At 53.1% G+C, this 24,903-nt stretch overlaps 3 protein-coding genes across 3 annotated transcripts; 2 read left to right on the top strand and 1 right to left on the bottom strand.

The window, feature by feature from the left end:
• Positions 1-4,610: 4,610 nt before the first annotated feature.
• Positions 4,611-11,505, bottom strand: IUM83_02482 (Voltage-gated Ion Channel (VIC) Superfamily; the record flags this gene model as incomplete). The annotated part of the gene is made up of 3 exons (XM_067926407.1): positions 4,611-4,616; positions 4,696-6,399; positions 8,974-11,505. The coding sequence occupies 3 exons, from the start codon at positions 11,503-11,505 to the stop codon at positions 4,611-4,613; spliced, it is 4,242 nt and encodes a 1,413-aa protein (XP_067796478.1).
• Positions 11,506-18,151: 6,646 nt separating this feature from the next.
• On the top strand, positions 18,152-23,410 carry IUM83_02481 (Inositol polyphosphate 5-phosphatase; the record flags this gene model as incomplete). Its single annotated transcript, XM_067926406.1, has 1 exon — positions 18,152-23,410. One exon carries the CDS (start codon positions 18,152-18,154, stop codon positions 23,408-23,410), a length of 5,259 nt encoding a protein of 1,752 aa, XP_067796657.1.
• Positions 23,411-23,628: 218 nt separating this feature from the next.
• On the top strand, positions 23,629-24,806 carry IUM83_02480 (Inositol polyphosphate 5-phosphatase; the record flags this gene model as incomplete). The annotated part of the gene is made up of 2 exons (XM_067926405.1): positions 23,629-24,098; positions 24,599-24,806. 2 exons carry the CDS (start codon positions 23,629-23,631, stop codon positions 24,804-24,806), a joined length of 678 nt encoding a protein of 225 aa, XP_067796477.1.
• Between the last annotated feature and the right edge of the window lie 97 nt (positions 24,807-24,903).

Below are 24,903 nucleotides of genomic sequence, written 5' to 3'. Positions count from 1 at the left end.
TTCGAACCACACACATCCGACAATATGCAACATGAGCGCCACACCCAAAACTAAAGAAGCGACGATGCGAAACTTAGAACTCGTGCCGTACAAATCGCCAAGTTCCTGGAGAAGCTCCGGTAATTGTCGTAGTCTAAGCAAGCGCAGTAGACGGAAAATCGAAGAATGGACTTGCAAGGAACGGGTTGTGAGAGAATCCAAAATGTCGCCGACGGGAAGCCAAGCTAGTAGATCGAGAAAAAATCCATTGGACTTGTAGGCTGCGAAGATCAGATCCGACCGAACGATAGACAACATGATCGTCTGATCCATGAACGCGAAGAACCGAGTGCGAAGGATGAGATCAAACGTAAAGAATATTTCCACGAGCATCGTCAGCGCGTACCGTACATCCATACCAGAGTCCACAACGAACATGTGCCGTCCTTCAGTCATTGAGATAAACACAGCAAAGTAAGGTACTTCGAACGCAATGTAGACGATCGCTACTAAACGAACTGTGTCCCAATATAAGCGAAACGATGACCCCGGAAGCTGCCAATGTATGCGCTGCTTCCATTGTGCTCCGACGGACCTGTGGGCGTGAGGGTTGTGCCCTCCTGAACTTCTTCCCAGGGAGGTCATACTCTTTCCAAGGGAACTCCTTCCCTGAGAATTCTTGCTCTTACCCGCAGAGTGTCTGCCGGCAGAAAATCTGCCTAGAGAGCTTCTTCCGCTTAGATTCTCGTATCCGTCTTGTAATCCCAGGAGTTTTTTTGTTTTACGAAGTTGCAACTGGTATTTTTCGAGCGACTCCGCCATGTGTACTCGAGTTGCATGTTCCGCTCCTTGGTGATACTCGGAGAGGGCTTCGTCGAATTTTGCCTTCGTCAGCACATACAGTTCACAAAAGGTCTTGGCAAAAGCTCTTTGCAGGTACACTTCAGGATAGAGGAGACACATTTCGGCAAAGAAATCCCCCGTCTTGCACTCATTGGGCTTCCCGCCGTGTAGACTAGCTAAGACTACTTGGCCTCGAATGACAAAAAACATTTGAGCATTAACCTTGGGCTCGATAATCTGGTCCCCAGGCGAATAAACTCGTCGAACTAGGGCTAAAGCCAGCTCGTTGATGAACTCCACGCTCTCCTTCATTAGGAAACAAACCTGAGCGATGCGGTTCGCTCGCAGAGTAGCGATAACCTTGGACTGAAGGTGTTGCGGTAAAAGATGGAGCGCTTCCTCGCTGTCCAGACTGCGATGTGTACTCCACGCGTAATTAAAATATGCGGTGACCTGGTGTCTTACCGACCGCGGGATATTCTGCAACCTCATGTACTCGCGCGCGTTATCAACGTGTGCGGCGTACGCTGCGTACCGAGCATTTCGGAATCTAAAGAGGAAGAGGAAGTTAGCCAGCATTGACGTTCCAAACAATGCGCCCATGATGGTAACGATGACAACGTAGAGCGTCTCAGCATTTGAGACCGGGGTCACGTCGTCGTATCCCAGCAAAACCAGTGTTCTGGACGCCCAATACAACGTACGCGCATACTTCCGGCCTACAGATGCGCCGCGAAGACGGTCACGCACTACCCAGCTTGTTTCGACTTCTTCTTGGCAATCTACCAGGTCGGTGCCGCATTGCGCGTGGGCGATCAGCATATATCCGCAAGCCACCCAATGGCACAGCCCAGCACACAAACCCACAGTACGCACAAGGCTATCAACCCCCGAAGAAGATAGCCGCTGAACCAGGCCACGGTCTGAGTAGATTTTTGCGAGGCGGGCAAGACAGCTTCGTAATCGGTACAATCGGCACAATTTGGTGAGTCGAACAAGGTGAAGCGTGTTGAATCTTCCTACAGCCACGATGATCAGCTCAACCGGCACTAGCGCGATAATCTCCAGTACCAGCTCCACATTGCGCGCGAATATACTTTGATTCTGAGAGCTGCCGTGGCTGCCCTTGTCGCCTGGCATGGATGACAATGACTTGATGGACGAAATAGTCCAATTCACCCTCCCCAGTTGAAGTTTGTTGGCAGATGAGACGCGTCGCATTACCGCTACCGGGTTCGCGGCGGGGACATGATCGGTGTCGCTCGTTCTGGTTCTGTCTTTCACGGAGCGTATACTGGCGAGCGTCGATAGCTCGTAAAATACCGTCTTCCACACGTCGTAAAACCTTGAAAACTGGATTAGGCCGATGATATCGGCAATGCCGTCGAGCGCCACGAAAATGGCAAGTTCACTAGTCCAAGCTTGTATTTCATGGCTTCGGCGGGTGTCATAGTAGAACGCGACTCGGAAAGGTACCGTGAAGAAAATATAAAGCACCATGTACAGCTGCACGCCGATGCTGATGGTTTTCCTCGTGATCCACGGTAGGCGTTTGTAAGACCTCACTATTGGTTGGATGACGTCGTAATACACGCGCTGACAGACTTGGAACAGGACTTTATCAGGCCTCCGTCGATATTTGAACGGGATCACGTCTGGAGAAGGGCCCCCGTTGTCAATGCCGATAGCTACCGGCGGTCCGCCTCCATCCACCAAAACGCTTTTCGGACCATGTATCACTGTGTTTGGGTGGATTTTGCTTCGAGCCATCACCACGAAGGTTCTGTGAGCATTAAAGCTGCCGCTTGCTTCCTCCCGTGCTGACACCACTAGCGCTTTTAATCGATGCGGAGAGTACGCGCCTTCCTCTCCCAAGAACTGGTTCAGCCGTTTGTAGGAGACAATAATTAGTTATGGCGAAGTGGGGAGTTTCGACTCCAAATCGAGCGGTGTGGTCTTGTCTGTGTTGGACCTCCCCAGCTTCGCACTTTTGCGGCCTTTGCCAGTAACGTCGAGTGTCGGCGTTGGAAGCGGAATTCGTGTGTGCGATCGATGTACAGCTCGGCGTTTCGGATGTTTATTTACTAGTAGTATGCAAGGACTCCAACTGTAGTTGACAGGGTTTTAGTAATCCGACTGGGCAGTACAAAACGGTACTACAGCAACAGTACTATTACTATAATACTACTGAAATCAGTAGTTTGGCCAATTTCATACCATCTAGTGTGATAGTATTTAGTAATTCACCCCGCGGGAGCTATAGTACTATATTGTACTGCCGAAAATCACGGGGATTGAAAGTACACTCGCTCATTCTTAAATTTTCCTCGCAACCCTTCGTAAGTTCTCACAGCCGGTGGAGCAGGTGCTGCGTGTATGAAGGGTTTCAAAGGTTCACGACAAGTGGATATTTCGACAGTCGACAGGTAGTAGTTGGGTAGTACTATAGTACTACTGCTGTAGTAGTTATAAATTCATGACTTAAGTATATAAGTACTATATTAGTTGATCAAGTAGCCTCTGGTAACTACTTCCAGTAGTAAGGAGTACTGTCCATACCTGGTAGTCGAGCTACGCCTGGCTGTCTGCATCCGTGGAGAGTTTGTCGAACGCAATGATAGTCCGTGGTCGGAAGAGCGCGTCGGCGTAGCGTGTGGGTGATTCTCGGTTTTCCGACACTGCGGGACTCACTCGTCGGAAGAGGCTAGTCGATGGGTTTTGTGGCGACCCAATGCTCGAACTCGCCTGGGAGACCACCTTCCCTTCGGTGAGAGCTTGCAGGATTTGGCTGTGTGTGCGTCGGATGGATCTCTTCCTCTGGAGAAGTTGTTCTACATGCGCCGAATCAGGGCTCGTCACCGTAGCTGTGCTGGAAGATTCGAGTGGATTGAAGACTGCTGCGGTGGAGCTGTCCATCGTGTCGAGGCGAGGTGATTTCTCGGAGCGCGTTGAAAAAGTCGACGCCCTCACCACTTGAGGCGGAGGACGAACTCGCAGTCGCCTATGAGCTGGTGTCACGCGGAATGAGGCGGCTTTCGTGTGAGCTTTGAAGAGCTGGTCCGCGTAACGCGTCGGAGAGGGCTTCACTTCCGGTTGCGGGGCTCGAGCGTCCGGCGTACTGCCTGACGAACGGCGTACCAATGACCCCATCCGTTGAAGTAGTCTCGGGCGAGTCACAGCAGCAGCTTCTGCTGTAGGGATCTCCTTTTCCGGTAGCGATCGCTTCCGGCCCGTTAGAATCTGTCCCGATCCAGGTACAGACTTCGGTGGTGGGGTCATGGAAGGTATAACGACATCGTCAGAGGCTGGGGCAACTTGGGTAGGTGAAGCCGCGGAAGCCGCCTGTCGTGCCTGGAGAAGCTTAAAACTCGCCTGAAGGTCCTGCAAAGCTCGGAGTATCACCACCTCGCGCTCTTCAATCTGGTGCAAACGTTCCTGCCATGATAACGCCGACTGTGTTTGTGGAGATGGTTGCGTCTCCTTTGCTGGTGCTGGGACTTGCGGAGACGAATCAATTATCGTACTAGGCACGTCTTGTTCAGTACTATCGCTCGTGCTTTCACTAGTTTGTCGTTCAATTCCATCACCGCCAGTTTTCAGTGAGGGGGTTAAAGCATCTTGGCCGAGGATGGAGCGTGGATGTCGTTGGTTTTGACGCTTCTGCCGTCGACGCTCGCGTAAATCGATCAGCTTCTCACGGATATTCGCTCCGATGCCAAACTTCAGCGTCTCGTCATTTGTCTCCAAGTTGATGGCCGTGTAGACTCGTTCGGCTGCCTGTCTAGCTGTTAAAACTGGAGGAAGCAGTGGAGGTGGCGATCCAGCTTTCGCACACGCCTCAGCAATGGCCTCCGCGCTGTAAACTTTGCGTACGAGTTCAAGCAGCGGGCAGCGCGAGTGAGTCATCTCGTAGCTCTGCATGTAAGAGGTGAGCATGTCCACAACCACGCGTCGCCGGTCGTCCGGGTATCGAGTTAGAACCGCCTGAAAGTTGTCTCGGGAGAGCACGCACATCTCGACGTGCGTGATGGCTCGTACATTTGCTGCGCGCTGGTAATTCATTAGAAGTGCCAGGTCTCCGAAAGCTTGGCCTCGAGTAACCATGACTTCGAACACCCTCGATGTACGGCATCCAGTACTGCTGTAGTATCGACGCTGCGCTGGGTCTAGCTCGTAAGCCGACTGTCGGTGGCCATCATTGAGGCTTACACCAGTCAGTCCGGAGTATCTACGACGACCTGTTGCTCCGCCGTTGTTTCGGCTGGTCAGTCTGCCTTGACTTCGGCCGGTATTGATTCCTGGTCCACTGGTTCTCCGCATCCCGATCCGCGTGTTTGTAACTCTTTCAAAGCGATGCAAAGCGCGGCTGAGCTCGCAGTAGCCGCGGTTCACCATGTAAAACTCGTCGTCCACCTCGCCTTCACGCATGATGAAGTCGTTTGGTAAATACACACGAACGTCAAGGCGCAGCATCAGTTGCTTCTGGAAATCAGGAGTGCAGTCCTTCCAGAACGGCACGTGCATGACCAGCTCCATGTACTTGAACAGCACGACCTCCAGTCCGAGCGTGTGAGATAATTCTTTTGAAAACTGCATGATTTCACCATCTAGGCACTCGTATTCATGCCACAAATGCTCATAGTACTCGTGAATCCGTTCTCGAAGTGATGGGGGAAGCTGAAGCTTGGCTGTCATGGCGAAAACCTCCTCCATCTTTCGTTGGTAACTAGTGAAGTTGGCGTTGAAATTGGACACCAAAATGGCGACGTGGCCGAAGATGATAGCTAGGACGATGGAGCCCGCGAGGACACAGAGCGATGCGAACATGTTTTGAGCGGCGTTGTTTGTAGGCACTCCTTCTCCCTGCAGCAGCAAGAGCGCTGAGTAGAAGCTGGCTGAATATTGGTCCCTCCAAGAAGCGGTCATGTCCCTCAAATCGCCTCCTTCCTCGAGCAAGACGTTCCACACGCACGCGATGTAGTGAGCAATGGCGACAAGCATCATGACAATGCCAGCGATCCGAAGAAGGTGCGAGTATCGCGAATAAAGCAGCCACGCCCACACACTGTTTCCACTGCCCGATTGATTCAGCCGCATCAACCAGATCATGCGTATGGATCTGGCGAAGTAGGCTAGCCGTTCGGCGCTGAGGACGTCGAGCACCAAGTGGATCCACGTGCCACCGAATTTTTTACCTATATCGTTGTCCACGTGCGCTACCAGCGGGATAGTGAGCAGTGCGTCGAGCACAAAGCGTGTTTTTAGGTAGCGGCGAGCGATGTCACGGTGCGAGTCCACAATAGTGCCGTCGGGCTTCATGTAGCTCGTGTGCAAAGTCAGCAGAACGTCAAGAGCCACAAAAACGCCCACCGCATCATCGACGTATGTGAATTGTTGCACGTCAGGGAAGGCGAACCCCAACGGGAAAAATGCCACATACGTCGTTGCAACCAGCAGAATCGCCATGTACCGGGCTTGGGAGAACCCGGAAAACGGTGAAATTGGCTTAATCAACTTGCCCAGCCAGATTCGAAACATGTCGATGATCGACTCGAGAAGCTCACGCCATGGTTCATCCTGTTCAGTCGAGGTGCGTGGTTGAGGGGCAAAATTAAGGGGTCTTACCGAAAACGATGCGTGGCCTTCTCCTAATGGAGGAGCAGTGCTAGCTAGGCTTGCGCGATCGGGGTTTCCGTCATGGCTCGAAGTAATATGATCACTTGTCTGCAATGAGGATAAGCGCTGATGCATTCGTAGCTGATCCGGTAATTCATCGCCGTTTGACTGCTCGGCGAGGTCGTCGAAGGCATTTTCTTTGTCGTTACTGCCCCCAGGAGCCTCAGACTCCGGAGAGCGGCTTGAGCCGGTCGAGCCTCGCTTGTCCTCCGAGCGCACTACGGTCCCTGACGGTGTGCGTTGGATCTGCCGGATCTGAAAGCGCACCACCATTTCTTCGTACGGGGTCTCGCAAATGGTCTCCTTAGCACTCTCGCTAGTATCATTGAAGGCCTTTAAACTCGCCCCAGCACGAGATATTCCCGCCAGCATCGGTGCCCACGCCTTGGACGTATGTGAGAAGCCTCGCAGCGTTGAGCTGCGTCGCAAAACATGTTTCGCGTGACCGAGAGCGCCAGTGACGGAAGTTTCGCCCGCTCCTTCCGGGATCGGGTACACGACGCCAGAGGCCAATTGGGTAGAGTGTCGTCGCGCAATTCTCACATTGCTCCTGAAGCGTGCGAGAAGTGCATCAGATTCATGGTCTATGGCGTTAGACGATGAATGGTTTTGTGGAGGGGAAGCTTGAGAACGGTCTGGGGCTGTAGTTGTTATGGCTTCGACGTCGGTGGTCGTATGATCATCCATGGGGCGGTGATAGCGGGACGGGAGTTGGTGCTGCCTGGCTGATTGAGTTGTGCCAATACGAACTTACGAACGCGCAAGGTGTTCCAACAACATGCGATTGGGATTTTTGCTTTATTTTTTGCCACCTCGAAAATCTCCATCCAACGGTATCGGAAAACTCAACTACCAAGCTGAGACGCAACCTGTGGTGGCCACGACAAGGACAAAAAGCACTATTCCTGCAGCTCGAATTGGTTTTGTAACCATCCATGGAGATCAACAGCGCCAGCTTTTCTTGTTTCTTGTTTTAGACTCGCGATGTAAATCCCATGTGTGACGTCTTTGAGGCCGCTGAGGTTTCAGTGAGGAACCATGTCGGAAGTATGGCAATGTAACTCGTGCAAAAGTAGCGAACAAATCCTGAACATCGATGAAACAAGGGATGCAGTATACGAGATCGTAATTTGTTTTGCTATCAGCACGGATTCATGCTTGAGCATGCGAGTCGCCTTCGTTTTTAAGCTCCTTGGACCTCCTCCGGAAGAGTTCATCAGCGTAGTGTGTCGGGGATAGCTTGCTACTTGTTTGGCCACTTGCGTCCGAGACGAACGTGCTCATCCGCTGCAAAATGCGAGTTTGGGCGACTGGCAGTGAACCAACACTACCTCGTGGTGCGACCGGTGCTGCCACTGCATTTGCAAGAAAGCGAAATGATTGACTGTGCGTCCGCTGGGGCCGATTTCGTCGCACTGTAGCGGTGGATGGTGGCGCTGGGGATTGAGAATAGGTTTCTTCCACTTCGTGGAGTGACCGGCTACGTTGGCGTTGAAGATGTTTTCGCGGGTTCTCTACCGGTGTCATTGGCTCGTTAATTGACGGCGAAGAAGCAAGTAGGGAGTCCAAGGGTCTGCGTTCCTCAATGGAAAATGTCGAGTCGCTTGGAGACGGCTTGGTCGCTAGCAGCGATGTGTCTGCTGTTGAAAGGAACTTTTCGATCTCGGATGGAACTTTGAAAGGCTCTTTCACTCTGGCAATTGGCTGGAGTCGAGAAGGAGAGCGTTTAAGATGATCCTGCTGATAGCGCTGAGCGTCTGTCTGCCCGTTTGGTAAGCGAAAGAGTACATCGGCGTAACGCGTCGGCGAAATCTTTTTCTCGTCAGATGACAAGCCAACTGCTGAGCCCATGCGCTCCAACAAGCGCGGACGGCTTGCTCCTGTGGCCCAAGGGGTTGATGTTTGAATCACGGGTGCGGAGCGTTTGCGATTCGGAGGCAGAGGGGTCACCTGTGTGGACTTCTGGGCTCGCAGAACATTCAAACTCGCTTGCAACTCTTGCAACGCCTTGAGAATAACGACTTCGCGTTCCTCCAGCTTTTGCAGTCGTGTTTGTAGTGGCAATGGTGGGGTTATTCCAGGTGAATGAGCAGCAGGTTTTGTGTCGTTTACAGCCTCTTCAGCTGGAGTTGGCTTAGGAATGGATTCGTTCCCTTCCTCTACACGAATACGAGTGCGAGTTTTTCTCTTGATACCATCATCTCTAGCCGTCGCGCTAGAACTCTCACGAGATGTTCCAGTTTGCTGCCGTTGTTCGCGTTTACGCCGTCGTCGATCTCGTAATTCAATGAGCTGATCGCGCACGTTCACACCCACGCCAAATTTCAGGGTAGGATCCTGAATTTCGACATTGATGGCCCTGTAAATCCGCTCAGCAGCCTGGCGGGCCGTCATTACCGGAGGAAGAAATGATAGGTGACCGCCTGCATTCGCGCACGCCTCTGCAATCGCGTCGGGGCTGTAAACAGAGCGTACAATCTCGAGCAACGGACAGTGTGACAAAGCAGCCTCGTAACTCTGCATGAATGATGTGAGCATATCCACGACAACCTGGTGGCGGTCCTCCGAATACCGCGCTAGCACTGCCTGGAAGTCCCCCCTCGAAAGCACGCACATTTCTACGTGTGTGATCGCTCGAACGTTCGCCGCGCGCTGATAGTTCATCAAAAGCGCGAGGTCACCAAACGCCTGGCCGCGAGAGACGACCAATTCGACCCCTTTTGGTCCACGCCCGCGGTTTTCGCTGTAATATTGTCGTTGAGCTTCGTCCAGCTCGTACGCTGATTGTCGAATTTCATTCTCTCCTCGTCCATGGCGTCTTCGGCTTGTCAGGCCTCCACCACTGGACCGGGCTGTATTGAGGCCGAAGCCATTCTGTGCTAAAGCCATCGTAGCGGTTATGACTCTCTCAAACTTGTTCAGCTCACGACTGAGCTCGCAGTAGCCGCGGTTCACCATGTAAAACTCGTCGTCTACCTCACCTTGACGCATTATGAAGTCGTTCGGCAGATATACTCGTACATCCAGACGCAGCATCAACTGCTTCTGGAAATCGGGCGTGCAGTCCTTCCAGAACGGAATGTGCATGACCAACTCCATGTATTTGAATAGCACGACCTCCAGCCCGAGCGTGTGGGAGAGTTCTTTCGAGAAGTGTACGATATCGCCATCTAAGCATTCATACTCGTGCCAGAGATGTTCATAGTATTCATGAATACGCTCTCGCAGCGATAATGGTAGCTGCAGCTTGGCGGTCATGGCGATAACCTCCTCCATCTTGTGCTGGTAGCTTGTTGAATTGGCGTTAAAGTTCGCGACGAGGACGGCGACATGTCCGAATACGACAGCCAGCATGATCGAACCCACAAGAACCGATAGAGATGCAAATATGTTTTGGCCAGAGGTGTCGGTAGACACGCCTTCTCCCTGTAACAGTAGCAGTGCTGCGTAGAAACTGGCGGTGTATTGGTCGTGCCAGGAAGGATTGATTTCGCTTGGATTGCCATCTTCTCGGAGCAGAACGGTCCATATACAGGCTATGTAGTGGGCAACAGTGATGAGCATGGTGACAATCCCAGCAATGCCAAGAAGGTGGGAGAATCGGGAGTAAAGGATCCACGCCCAGATGTTGTTTTTACCTCCGGACTGGTTAGCCCGGACCAGCCAAACCATGCGTACAAAGCGTGTGATGTATGCAAGCCGCTCCATCGTTAGAATTTCAAGCACAAATGGCATCCATTTCCCGCCGATGTCGCTCAAATCTCTGCGGTTAACGCGCATTGCGAGTGGCACAGTCACGAGGATGTCCAACACCAGTCGAGTTCGGATGTAGTGCCACAAGATGAACCAATGTGACATAATGATGGTTCCTGTCGGAGTCACATACCCCGTGTGCAGTGTAAGCAGCACGTCGAGCGCGAGTATGACCCCAACCACCCCGTCAACGGTCGTGAGTTGGTACTGCTCTGGAAAAGCGAACTCCATCGGGAACCAAAGCACGTGGCAAAGTGTAGCAAACAGAACGACCACATAGCGTGCTTGAGAAAGCTTGGAGTAGGGTGACAGCGGGACAAAAAGCTTGTACTGCCAGTAGCGCAGTCTCACCCACAGTGAACCTACCATGTACTGGATGGTGCTGTGTCGGGACCCCCGCACCGGTGTAGTTCCATGGGCGAGATCGAACTGCACCCCCAGTTGCGCGCTGCTAGTGCTGCTCTCAAAGGGCGGGGGCTCGACACCCTGCGAATTGGTTAGGCTGGTCCGCTCTGGGGCAGGAATGCGATGGAAGCTCGCAGCTTGGTCATCACTTTCATGGATTGAGTCAGCATCGTCACGGTCAGCACGAGCTGAGCGGTACGAGTGCAAGTGGTGATCCAGCGTTATGGATGTCCGCGGTTGCGTGATCGACCCCCGAGCGATGTGTCTCGCCGAATTGGCAGCAGCGAGGTCGCTGCCCCCCACGTCGGACAGCAGACCACGACTCGAGCCAACGGTTCCTCTTCGCTCTTCCGCCATGATAGCGGAGGGGGTGCGCTGCAGCTGGCGGATCTGGAAACGCACCATCATCTCCTCGTACGGCGTCTCGGGCGGGTGGTCGATCATGGCGTCGCCTCCAGCATTCGGGAGCTCCACGGGCGTGGCAGCTTTGGGGTTGAAGCTTGCTGCGAAGGACAACCGCGGGCCCAGCGAGCTCGAGGACAACCCCTTCATCATCCTAGTCGTCATGCTTCGACGTAGAGCTTTGGCCGGTGGTGGGGCAGGAACCTCCGCTGAGCCATGGTAACCTGTCCCCGTCATTGCTGAGTGTCGTCGTGAAATTCGAGCCTTGGCTCTGTGTAGTGAAATCGATGCGTCCCGATCCGCGAAAACGCTGGAGTGCGACGATACCGAGTCGGAATGCTCCACGGGGGCGTTGACGAACGATTCATTGCCGACGACCCCCGCATCGCGATCGGGCCCAGCCACCTGACCCTGCTCCGTACGAGAATCGAAGGAAGGCTCGGCCATTGCAGCTTGGAAGGGCGGCGCAAAATCCAAAGTGCTGGTGTGGGAGTCCCAAAGTGCTGGCTTGGGACTCCCAAGCCAGCACTCCCAAGTTGGGAGCGCTAGATAGTTTCGCTGTGAGCAGGCGCCTCCGTTTCGTGAACGCCCGCTCGGCGTGGACATGCAGGGGTAACGAACATTTCTTGGTAGTCTACTAGCGGTAGACGAGTTGGATTGTGCTTCCTTTCAGCTGCCACGGTGATCGATGCCATTCGAGCTCTCAACTTCGGTCGAAGGAGTAAGCTTCTCGATCATTCTCGGTCTGAAGAGTGCGTCAGCATAAGGCGTGACGGACTCACGGGGCCCAGCCATGGACGGGCTCGGGCGTCGAAGCAAGTGCCCCGGTGTCGACGACAACGATTCGATCATGCTGGTATGGGCTTGGGGAGAAGTAGCAGCAGACTGCGAGATCTGGCTGTGTGTACGTCGCAATACGCCTCGATGGCCAAACCGTGCCATGGTAATGCTGTCTCGGATTTCGTTGGTCAGACGCCGGTATTGATGCAGGTGCATTATCACCAGAACGGCGCGCGCGAAGCAGGTCAAAGCTGGCCTTCAGGTCCTGCAAAGCTGTAAAAATCGCGACTTCCCGCTCTTCCGCTTGTTTCAGACGAACTTGCCACGAGATGCTTCGCGTTCCAGGCGGTCGATTCTGCTTGATAGGTGATCTCCTTTCGACAGGTATCGAATCTGAGCTGTGGTTACATTCACCACGCTCGCAATACTCGCTAATACGATCGACGGTATCTGGCGAAGCATCGCGACGTGCCGGAGTTTGTTTAGTTTGAGTCTTCATGCGAAGCCTGTCGCGTAAATCTATCAGTTGGTCGCGGACGTTCGACCCAATTCCAAACTTAAGGGTCGAATCCTGCAGCCCCACATCGATGGCTTTATAGATTCGTTCAGCAGCTTGACGAGCTGTCAATTTTGTATCCAGGGGTAGTGGAGTCGGGGTGCCAGCCTTCGCACATAGCTCCGCGATAGCCTCCGGACTGTATAGCTTGTGGACAAGCTCAAGTAGTGGGCACTGCGTCTGGTTCGCTTCGTAACTCTGCATATAAGACGTGAGCATATCCGCAACAACGCGTTTGCGGTCTTCAGGGTATCTGGTAAGCACGTCCTGGAAGTTGGTTCGTGAGAGGATGCACATTTCAACATGCGTGGTGGCTGTGACGTTCGCTAGGCGTTGATAGTTCATCAGAAGCGCGAGATCACCAAACGCTTGACCTCGTGTGAGCATAACCTCGTATCCATTCGCTCCTCGACGCCCAATATTGCTGTAGGATAGACGTTGAGCTGGATTCAGTTCATAGGCGGATTGCCGGTGCACTTCGTCGAGACCACCCACAGATAATACGGAGTATCGTCGACGGCTACCATTACTTCGACTGGTGTTAAAGCCATTAGCGAAATTCCCCATTGTGTTCGTGACCCTCTCAAAACAATTCAGAGGCCGAGTGAGCTCGCAATAACCGCGATTCACCATGTAGAACCCATCGTCTACCTCGCCCTCCCGCATGATGAGGTCGTTGGGCAGATACACGCGCACATCGAGACGAAGCATGAGTTGTTGCTGAAAGTCAGGCGTGCAGTCTTTCCAGAATGGCACGTGCATCACAACCTCCATGTATTTGAAGAGCACAACCTCAAGTCCGAGTGTGTGTGATAACTCTTTGGAAAACTGCACAATTTCTCCGTCGAGACACTCGTATTCGTGCCATAGATGCTCGTAGTACTCATGAATTCGCTCGCGTAATTGAGCTGGAAGCTGTAACTTGGCTGTCATTGCGAAAACCTCCTCCCTTTTACGCTGGTAAGTAGTCGAATTAGCATTGAAATTGGCCACTAGAATGGCAACGTGGCCAAATACGACAGCGAGAACGATGGAACCAACGAGAACGCACAGTGAAGCAAACAGGTTCTGACCTACCGTGTCAGTGTGGACGCCTTCCCCTTGCAGTAGTAGCAACGCTGTATAGAAGCTTGTAGAGTATTGATCTCGCCATGGTGTGGCGGGTTCATCATACTCATCTGCTTCCTCTAACAGCACGGTCCACACACAAGCGATGTAGTGCGCAATACAGACGAGCATGGTGATGATTGCAACTATTCGAAGAAGGTGCGAGTATCGGGAGTAAAGCAGCCACGCCCAAAAGTTCCCGTTTCCTAACTCGTTTAAGCGAACCAGCCAAATCATGCGCACAAGTCTTGCCACATGTACGAGTCGCTCCGCAGTCAAGACATCGAGCAAGGAGTGCACCCAGGACCCACGAATATGCTTTTTAGTATCGTCGTCAAGGTTTACAATCAAAGGCACCGAAAGCAATACATCAGGCACGAAGCGATTTTTGAGATAGTGGAGGGCAATTTCTTGGTGCGAGAAAACCACTGTACCATCTTTTCGTACGTAACTTGTGTGAAGTGTAAGGAATACGTCGAGACCGAGCAAAATTCCAACAGAAGCATCGCCGTATGTGAACTGTTGCTGATGAGGAAATGCGATTCCGAGAGGGAAAAATACAACGTACGCCATTGCCACCGCCACAATCACCACATAGCGAGCTTGTGAGAACTCAGAAAATGGTGAAATTGGCGTGAGTAGGCTCTGGTACCATGGTTGCAGTCTTGCAAGCCCCAAACTGAGTGGCCTATCTGGCCCTTGAGCGTCGTCAATGTTTTCATGGGGACGTGATGCGAGATGATCGCCCGCACGGACGTCAAGATGTGCGCCTGGGCTCCCCAAATTGGCCTCGTCAGCACTAATGCGTCCTATATCGCCTGCGCTGATGTGGAGTTGCGATTGTAAATGGTGTTGCTGTTGCTTGGTCTCATATTGTACAGCACCGTGAGGTCCGGTGCTACGTCTAGCCGTGCCGGTCTCAGGATCATGGCTTGAAATTAACGAGCCTCGCTTGCCCTCAGAACGTATTGTTGTCCCCGATGCAGTTCGCTGCAGTTGACGGAGCTGGAATCGCAGCATCATCTCCTCGTACGGCAAGTCCTTCACCGCAGTTCGTACACCTGCATGGCCATCTTCGTTTGCAGTATTTGAAGCTTTAGGTGCTGTCCCAGCTCGACTGAAACTGTTGAATATCACCTTGGGTGTCTGCAATTTGCCGCGAGTGGTAGAGCTTCGTCGTTGTATCTTTTTCGAGTGGCTGACTGTGTTGGCAGACGTCTCTCCGACGGCCTCTTCAATCGGATGCACCACCCCTGCGGCTGATTGCACGGAGTGACGTCTTGATATGTAGTAATTGCTTTGGAAGCGAGAAAGAAGCACATCGGGGGTAGTTTCACGGAACGGGGAGGAGGTGATAGTGGAGGGGTTGTCATTTCCTTTTTCATGCGCAGGGGTTCCTGCAGCAATCACTTCGACTTCGGTGGTGGTTGGGCCTTCTATCAGCATACCGGAGAGGACGCAGTCGAGTCGAGTCGTGGAGCTGGTTAGCTGGTTAGCTGGTTCGCGAATTGAGCAGTGTCAAAACGTGGGACTACATGCAAGCAAAGTAAGACGACACACAGTAAGGTATTTTCGCCAAACTCGTCTGACGTGGGAAGACACACAGTAAGGTAGTTACGCCAACCTCGTCCGACGTTGTGGGAAGAAGTGGTTGTCGGTCATAAATACGTACTGCTTCCAAACAAGAAGCACGACCACCCCACGAAACGTCTTCGAGCTGTTCGTCGTTGAATACGCTGTAGTAGTTCGATTCTTGCCTCGACCTCTGATATAATATTATCGGCTCGAGGGCGTAGTCTCAAGTGCCATAACTCGCGAACGAGTTGACGCACCAAACACGGAATAACGAAGCGAAAGTTGGGTAGCACACAAAAGTACAGCATCGCCATCCTGTTGAAAATACGCCATGGACGAAACGAATTTGATGACACCGACCTAGATATCGCACCATCTCACTTGAATCCCTTCTTAGAGGCCACCTGTGCGGCGGAACTCAACGTTACATTTGTGTCTACGACAATATAAGTCTCCACCGGACGATGACTTCGAATCGTTCGTTTCGAATAATGTCTGTCACAGCGGGTTAGAAGCACGCACAAATTCTTGGCAGCATCCCACTTCTGTCGATTCATCCGCACGACCTGGTTCCAGTCTTTCTCGTGTCAACGAGAGTTCCGTGGGATCACGCAGTCGCGCGGTACTTTGCGGGTGTAACTCGTCCTCCGAAAGTTCTACAGCAGCGGCTCAACGCGGGCTTTCCACTTGCCGACCAGAATCTTCAGCTCGAACTTGATCGCCGTTAGACGCATCCTTCGGCCATTCTGCCTCTGGTGCCCCCCCCCCCCCCGCAAGTGATCAGGCCAGTCGGAAAACCCCTCCGGGATGCGGAAGTTGGCGGGCATCTTGGTGTGTCCGTTGAGCTCGTAGTGTCTCTGCAGTCCCGGGAGGAGGAGGCGGTCCCATTTGTACTGGTGTCGGTCCCAGGCGAAGCCCATCTCGTCGAGCTCCCGGTACTGTTTCCCGTCAATCTTGTGTCCTCCCCTCCTCCAGTGCCTGCGGAACCAGCGAGCGTATCTGCCCACGCTCGGGTTACCCTCCCGCAGCCTCCGGCACGCTTCGCCTTCCATGGGGATCCGGAACTCGAACGGAACCATCAGGTGCTTCTCGTGCTCTAGGAACACGGCGTCCGGATCATACACCAAGTGGTACACAAGGCAAATGTCCAGTGCAGCTAGAGAAGATGGAGAAGCGAGTCGCCTCGTAGCTGCTCCGGACGAGCGAGAGGCGTGGGGGGCCCACAGCACCCGCAGCAGGCAACTTGCTGTCGACGACAACAGCATCCGGGTCTTGAAAATGAGCGAGCTGTGCTGGAAGTCAGAGCGAAGCGCTTGGTTGAAGAGTGTAGTACCTTTCGCGACGGGTGCATGTGGTTTGACGGACTACATGTACGGCAGTGTAAAGTCGGTTCCTGCCATTTGCTACCTCGATCCTGCCACCGCTACCTAGCAATGCGCAAGTAAGAAGAAACAACACGCCTGATTTAGGCTAGCGAGTCTCCTCCATGCAAGACGAAAATGCGCGGAGGACAAGTCGATCGCCAGTCGCATTGCACAGGCCGCAGAGGATCGTACATCAAAGGAGCGTCCAACTTGTTAACCCCTTGCCATACACCATGTCAAAAACGACCGTTGGGTACACTTTCGGTAGCCAGTCTTTCCCACGCGCTGATTGGCTAGTCGAACCTGAAAATAGCGCCACTGGCTCCTGCTACCGACTCGATCCAAGTTTCCTCTACATTTCCGTGCCAGATATATTTCAGGTCTGGGCGTATATCAGGACAGTGGCTTCACATACAAACTCAAGTCAATAAGGTTAAAGAGGCACCATTTTGTGCGCATCGTAACTACCTCATTTAAAAAAATAGCCTTGTTGCAATCCACGTGCCTCTATCAAAAAGACGCGAATCCTTCTTTCAAACCAGCTTTTGCTTGCCCCCCCCCCCCAAACACACACAACGATCGGTAGGGCGCGCGCAATGAGTTCAAGCAAATCTAAGGAGCCCAGGAAGGGGGCAGCAAAGAATAAAACCTCGCTTGATACTCAGATCGCAGCAGTGACTGCAGTTAATGACGGGATGAGCATACGCTTTGCAACGGAAGCCTATGGTGTGTCTCGAGAGCTGCTTCGGCAGCGGTGTAATTGACTTGTGCCGCTCGACGTAAAGACTGGGCCTCAACTTGTGTATCTCTCAGAAGGTGGCAAAGGCGTCGAAGAGAGCTCCAAAGGTGTTGAACAGATTGTGCACTATCGGACTCTGCACGGATATCTACAGCGGTGGATAGCGGCCCATCCAACCTTTCGTGTCGCGCGATACGCTGCCCTAGGCAGTGCCTCACGTCTCGATCATCATGGGGTAACGTGGCCAACCAGCGAGTTGAAGTTTCTGAACGCCAGCGACGAGTTTCACAAGAGCTGGATTTAAACATGGACGCCCTAAACGGTGTTAATCTCCTGTCGCGCCACACGGTGGCGCCAAAACAGCAAAGAAGAAAGTGATAAGTATCTTCATGAGCGGTACGTAGACTTGCTCGACTGCAACATGTTCGTTGCTGCCGAGGAAGCTAAAGCAGCGGCAAAGGCGCAAGAGGTAAAGGATAAGGCTGCGCGCGCGGCTGAGAGGTAGAGGATCAAGGAAGCGTGCGAAAACGAGAAAGCGAAGTGTTCGCTGGAAAAGCAGGCTCGGGCGGGTGAGCAAGCTGCACGAGAAAAAACAAAGCTGGCGCGACCTCGCGCAGTGAAAAAGGCCGCGAAAACAGAGCAGAAGACGATCTCGAGAGCTGGGCGTTCATCGAAGAAGCGTACCAAGCTCTAACAACTCTAGTCGAGGGACTGCATGGTCTGATGTATGTGTACACGGCTTTCGAACTTCATAATCAAGCAAGTGCCCTGAGCCTACATACTTTAATCAAGATAATCGAAACCTGACCTACGCGCAAACCAACGATCCTTTGAACTTCAGTCGGTCGCAGCAGCCTGAGCTGAAAACTCATGTACCCAGACGGGCGGGCGCGGCCCTCCGCACTCCGCATTCACTCTGCATTCCGCATTCCGCATTCCGCACTCGTCGCGTCGCGCTCCCCAGCCGCAGCCATGGCGTCGCTCGGCGGCGTGCGCGTGAACATCGTGGAGGCGCGCGGCATCCTGGCGGCCGACGCCGGGGGCACGAGCGACCCGTACGTGACCATGACGCTGCTGGACTCCAAGGGCCAGGCGCTGGCCGCGGGCGGCAGCTTCAAGACCAAGGTCGTGAAGAAGACGCTGAGCCCGCAGTGGCGCGAGACGTTCATCGTGGGCGACCGCCTGGACCTGCGCGTGGCCACGACGCTGCGCCTGCTGCTGTCGGACTCGGACGGCGCCTTCTACAGCGACGACGTGCTGGGCGTCGTGGACATCCCCGTGGCGCTGCTGCTGTCGCTGCGCGAGCCGCTGGACAACTGGTTCCAGCTCACCAAGCACGACAAGATGAAGAAGGACTCGAAGGGCGAGCTGCACGTGGTGCTGGAGAAGCTGGCGCCCGTCGAGTCGCATCTGGGCAGGGGATCGGGCGTGCTCGTCACGGGGCTGGAGCAGAAGCCGCCGGCGGCGGCCAGCAGCGAGCCGCCCAACCTGCTCTACGTGACGCTCAAGTCCGGCAAGGGCCTGCTGGGCATGGACAACAACGGCACGACCAGCGACCCCATCGTGTTCTTTACGTTCAACGGGCAGAAGCACGAGTCCACCAAGAAGGAGAAGACGCTGAGGCCCCAGTGGAACGAGAAGTTCGGCTTCTTCGCCCCGGACTTGAAGGGCAGCCTGGCCGTCTTGGTGGAGGACTACGACATTACGATCAACGACTTCATGGGCAAGGCCGACGTGTCGCTGAAGGATCTGCAGCCCAATGTGGCCAAGGAGGTGACGGTGGAGCTGGGAGGGAAGAAAGGCAAGAAGGACAAGCAGGAGCGCGGCACGCTCCAGCTGACGCTGCTGTGGACGTACGACGCCGAGGCACGAGAGATTGCCGCCAAGAAGAAGAAGTCGACGTTCTTGCCGAGCTTCGGCGTGCCGGATAAGGACTACGACTCGAACGACGACGACGGCGTGGAGATTAGTGATGGAGACGTCAAGAAGAAGTCGGAGGAGGAGCTGAAAAAGGAGAGGGAGGAGAAGGCTGAGAAGCAGGCGGCCATCTTGTCCGAGCTCAGCAGCTTTGAGATCAAGTCGGGCGACTACAACGTCCAGGTGCACATCATTGAAGCCCGCGACCTCGTACCGAAGGACTCGACCGGCACGTCGGACCCCGTCGTGTATGTTGAAGTGTTCGGGGAGAAGCAGCAGACTGCGGTGAAGAAGCAAATGCTCAGCTGTTTCTGGGACGACCTGCTGATCTTCCCGTTCCGTAACCTTGATAAGTCCGAGGTCGAGATGGGATACGTGCGTCTGAGCGTTATGGATGCGAACACACTCCAGCGCGCTGAGCTCATCGGTGGAGCCCAGTTTGATGTGTCATATATTTACTCGCAGGCAAACCACCAGCTGGCAAACGTCTGGATTGGTCTGACGGACATTACGAATACAACGAACCAAGGTATTCAGGGATACTTGCGAGCGTCCGTTTCGATTATCGGACCTGGCGACAAGCTTATTCCTCCCCCATCACCGTTCGGCGAAGGAGCGAGTACCGATATGAATGACGTTATCATGCCACCAAGTGTTACTCAGCAGGTTCACTTCTTGGGAGCGACCATCCATGTAGCTGAGGACTTGCCGCCGATGGATGTTGCTGTGGTAGGAAGAGGAGGCCTCGATGCATACATCAAGGGTTCTATTGCTGGCGGCGATGCGATTCGGACCCGTGTGCGCACGAAGAAGGGTCGGCGTGACGAGCTCTGCCCAACCTTCAACGAAGAGCTGATGCTTGTTATCCGCGAACCATCAATGGCTGACTCGATTCAGCTGGCTGTCTATGATTGGGATCAGGTGGGATCAGACGAACTAGTGGGCTATGTCTACCAGAGTTTGAAACTCGTGAAAGCGATGGGTGGTAAAGTGTCACCGTTCTGGGCCAATATTTACGGCGCTCCTTTGCGCTTGAAGTCGGTTGGTATTGGCGATTCTATGAAGAAGCAAATGAACACGTATCCCGACATCGCCAGCACATATCGTGGACGTCTTCTGATCAGCTTTCGTATTTTGAAAAACGAGGACAACGAGTTTGATGAGACGAACCAAAAACGCAACACCAAGCGCATCCCTCGCGACTTGTACCCCCGCGAACGCATCTATCGTATGCGAGCCCACTTTGTGTGGGGAAGCCAGATTCCGTCCTTCTTGAGCTCTAAGCGCCCTGGACAAAAATCGAAGATGCAGTTGGTGATGTCGTGTGGTCTAAATGAGATCGCATCGTCTCGTACTCGTAATGTGAACGGTGTGGTTGAATGGAATAACATGGAAGAAAGCGAAAAGATGCTTCTCCCCGAAGATCTATCTCAAGTGCCCGACATTTTCCTGTATCTTTGCAGGGGAGAAGGGGACACCCGCAAGGCCGTGTGCTTCCGCCGTTTTACTGCCAAGGAGCTTTTGGAAGATCATGGCGGGTTCAATACCGACGTTGAATGGCTTCTGATGAAAGAAGATCAAGCAATCGATGCTCTGGAGGACGAGACTTTTCCAGGTAACGTATTGGTTCGCATGGGCTTTGGAACAGAAGATATGGCGATGCAGACAGCATGGGATCGCTCCGAGCTGGATGCTGTCAACAAGCGTATCCCTTACCAGCTCCGCGTTCACATATACCAGGGTCGTCGTCTTCCGCCTGCTGATTCGAACGGTTTGTTGGATCCATTCCTTGTCATCCGATGCATGGGAGAGAAGGAAAAGGTGACCTCCACAAAGAAAAAGACAAGAGATCCGTTGTGGTACGAAACAATTTATTTCGATGTAAATTTACCGGCACTCAAATACGCACCCCAGGTGATGCTACGCGTCATGGATTACGATGACTTTGATACCAACGACTTTGTTGGATTAGCCGCACTTAACCTTGCGGAAGCACATATTCGAACATCAGAGCAGTTGTCAAGTGGTCACCTAGAAGCTCTTCCGGACCCCAAATGGCATCCAATCATGTTCCAAGAGCCAGGAGATTGCGAAGGCGAGATTCTGGCATCTTTGGAGCTAATTCGTAAGCAGTTCCCCGATGAAAAGGTACCTCGAGCGATTCCGATTTTGCCGAGAAACCGCAAGGCTTTTCTGGAAATCACCGTGCTCGGACTTCGCAACATGGAGCCTTACCAGTTCTTGCCAGTTCAGCTACCGTTTATTGAATTCGTGCTCGGAGGTAAGGACCACGCGTCCCAAGAAATGATAACCGAAAAGTCCAAGCGGCCGTCCGGGAGTAACCCGAATTTCCTGCAACGTATCGTGAAAGAGGTTGAACTGCCTGAAAATGCACACTTCGCGCCTCGATTGAACATTATCGTGAAGGACACGCGTCTCGGTGGCTTCCAGACGCCTATCATCGGGTCAGCTTCGATTGAAATGAGCTCCAAGATCCCATGGTCAAAACACTATCGCCCGCCTCAGAATGATACATTCGCTGAAGTCGAACTCGAGTCAGCTGACGAATGGGCCGACGACGCACCCCTCTTGGGAAGAGTAGCTAAACCCGACCTCCCCTCGGTCGAGTCGGTCGATAACGGAGCGGGTGTATTTGGCGCGTTGAAGAGTATGGGTGTAGATTTCGACCCTAACTTTGAAGAGGGATCATCTCGTCGTTCAACAATAGCAGGCGAAGATGATGATCCAGATTCGAAGAAATATCTCAAGCACCGCGAGCTGCTTGATGGCGACTTGGAATCCGAGACAAAAACGACACCATTTGAGAAGTACGGATTGCACATTGGTCAGAAGAAAAAGAAGTCGTCTCTCCTGGCAGCGATCAATCCATTCGCCAAGAAGTCGCGCGGTGTTGGTGACGACGTTGGCATATACAAGATGGCTGGATATTTCAAGGGTTTGATCCGTGTTATTGAGCGTGAAGACGAGAAACCATTGCTGGACTTCGATACGCTGCTGCAAACACTTCCATACGAAGTGCGTATCTACGTATTGGATGGAATTGGCTTTGCACCGATGGATATTGGTTTGAATGGTCGCCCTGGAAAGTCGGACCCTTACCTACGTTTGAAGCTAGGTGACAAGAAGATCAGCGATCGCAAGAACTACATCGAAGACACTACCGACCCGGACTTTTACAAGATGTTCGTGATCAACACGAAGCTTCCAGGTGCTAGCATGCTGACAATTGAAGCCATGGATCACGATCTCATTGGAGGCGATGATCTGATCGGCAAAACGATGATTGATCTCGAGGACCGATTGTTCGACAAGCGATGGCAAGCGATGGGTAAAATGTACGAAACGTCCAGTCGGTTGCGTTTGAAGCCGCTCGAGACACGGACCCTCAACATTCCGACATCGCGAGCTCCAATGGGCACAATCAAATTATGGATTGACATTCTGAGTCCTGCTCAAGCCCACGACTATCCACCAATCGACATTTCGCTGCCACCCCCAGTCGATATGGAGCTTCGTGTTGTAGTGTGGAAGGCGCGCAATGTGCCTTCATTCGACACTATGGAGGATATGAACGATTTGTTCTTCCGCTGCTGGATGGAAGGTTCAAATTATCAAGAAACGGATATCCATTGGCGCGCCAAAAAGGGCAAGGGATCGTTCAACTGGCGTATGAAGTTCCCTATTACACTGGGTCATAAGCAAACTAACACCAAGATGCCATACTTCCACATTCAAGGCTGGGATAAGGACGTGCTGTCTGCAAACGATGCAATTGGCGTGGCCACAGTGGATCTCGGGGTCTTCTTCCGTCAAGCATACAAACTCAAAACGAATGTCCAGTGTTACGAAGATGACGATGAAACAAGGAAGAAGAAAAAGAAGGCCACCTCAGATGATGATGCTGCGGTGAAGAAGATCAGAGAGGCTACAGGCCTCTGGGATGACGACGACCCGGCTGATTCAAAATGGCTGCAGCTGCTAAGGCACGACCACAAGACCAACGAAAAGGAGCGCATGGGCGAGGTATGCATCTCGCTGGAATTGGTTCCTGCCGAAAACGCGAAGAAAAACCCGGTGGGCATGGGTCGGTCGTCGCCGAACAACTCGCCGTACTTGCCTCCTCCTGCTGGGCGCCTCTCGTTCTCCCTCAACCCGTTCAAGGTGCTCAACGACCTGCTCGGTCCTGCCATCTGCAACCGGCTCACGTGCTGCTTCTGCTGCATCCTGTTCATGGTGCTTGTGTACTTCCTGGCGCCGTTCATCAACGTGGCGATTATCACGCTGAAGGGATAACTGGGGCAAGCCCTGGCCGGTTTGTTGCCTTGCACTGCTTACATATTTCTCATCGTGTAGCGACAACCCGTGTAGTACTTGAATACCTAAATTTCTGTGAAGTGTTTGTTGGTTTGTCGTCGTCTCACACCGGTCTATTTATTATTATGTTGAAGCGTTGCGATCGTCTGTCGGGCAATAACTGCCCTCTTCGACCACTGGAGCTTCTCGGTAGACTCATGCCCCGCAATCGTGTCGGGGTGGAGATTGACGCTTCGTCGGCGCAAAAGCACGAGGATGAACCTCACACCGACAGCTCCCGCGATCTTTTAGATGGGTCCTTCTCCTCTCGACAGCTAAAGGCGACTGCTTCGGCCCCATCGCTCGAAGCTGCCAAGGCGCAACGGCAGAAGGAGTTGCTTCGGAAGAAAAAGGCAGAGCGGCGTGCTCATGCACATCAGCGGAATGCTGAGAAACAACGGCGTCAGGATGAGAAGAAGCAGAAGCGCGAGTTGCTTCAAATGATGGACCACGATTTTCCCGCAGTGGACCCCCCGAAGGTGTTGATCGATACGTCCACTTCGACGCAATCGTTGGCGCGCTTGGAAGTCGAGTGCAAGGAAGAGAAGATTGAAGCTAAAGCGCACGATGCAACCACCTCTGCATCTGACACAGATCGGTTCGCTGTGGAGGCGATTGAAGGAGTAACGTGTGGTCAGGTGAATAGTGAAGACACCTCGTTGCTTTTTAAGATACCGCAAGCGGCCGACGAAGGAGATCCGCTGTATCTACAATCACCAGACAATTACTCACCTACGCCAGAGTTGAAGCCGAAAAACATGAAAAGTTCCCCGCTGACCAAGAACGCAAACGCCGCAGCTACTACCATTCAGAAGGCGCTAAAAAAGAAATTCAAGAAGTGCAAGACGATGTTCCGACAATCGCCTCGGGTTTTTGCGGAAGAAGTAATCGATCCGCCTCCACAATTGCCACAAGAACAAGCAACTGAATTCTCTACAACTTGCTACGACGGCACCTATCAATCGGAGCCTGAACGGCCTACTGTCGAGGCACTTGGTATTCTTCGAGACCCCGATACTTCCCGTGGTGGCAACGAAGAAAGGAAAACAAATTCACCTCCTTCACCTAAAGAGTATCAAAAATCCGAGCCCTTTGTATCTCCCCTGGTACTTCCTGTTAAACAACCAGGAACGCCGCCACGTCGTCGCAGCTCGACTTCTTCTCATTCGCCCGCCTGTTCTTCATCCTGCTCGTGCTCCTCCAACTCCGATTCCGCCGCTTCATGTTCATCGTGCTCGTGTTCCTGTTCAAGCTCAAGTTCAAGCCCAAGCTCGTCATCGGCGTCCGAACCAGAGAGAAAACTCCAACGACGCTCACAGCATTCAAGGCATACTAGCCGGACAGCTCGGCCTTCACGAGAACGTCGACCTAAACGTCGTCGTCACACCGGGCAGATGTCACGCAGTCATTCTCATATCAGTAGTGGCCCATCG

This window comes from Phytophthora cinnamomi, assembly GCF_018691715.1.
Source record: "Phytophthora cinnamomi strain GKB4 chromosome Unknown Contig16, whole genome shotgun sequence".
NCBI classification, from domain to species: domain Eukaryota; phylum Oomycota; class Peronosporomycetes; order Peronosporales; family Peronosporaceae; genus Phytophthora; species Phytophthora cinnamomi.
The sequence above is the reverse complement of the archived record's forward strand: the minus strand, read 5'-3'. Positions and strand labels throughout refer to the sequence as shown.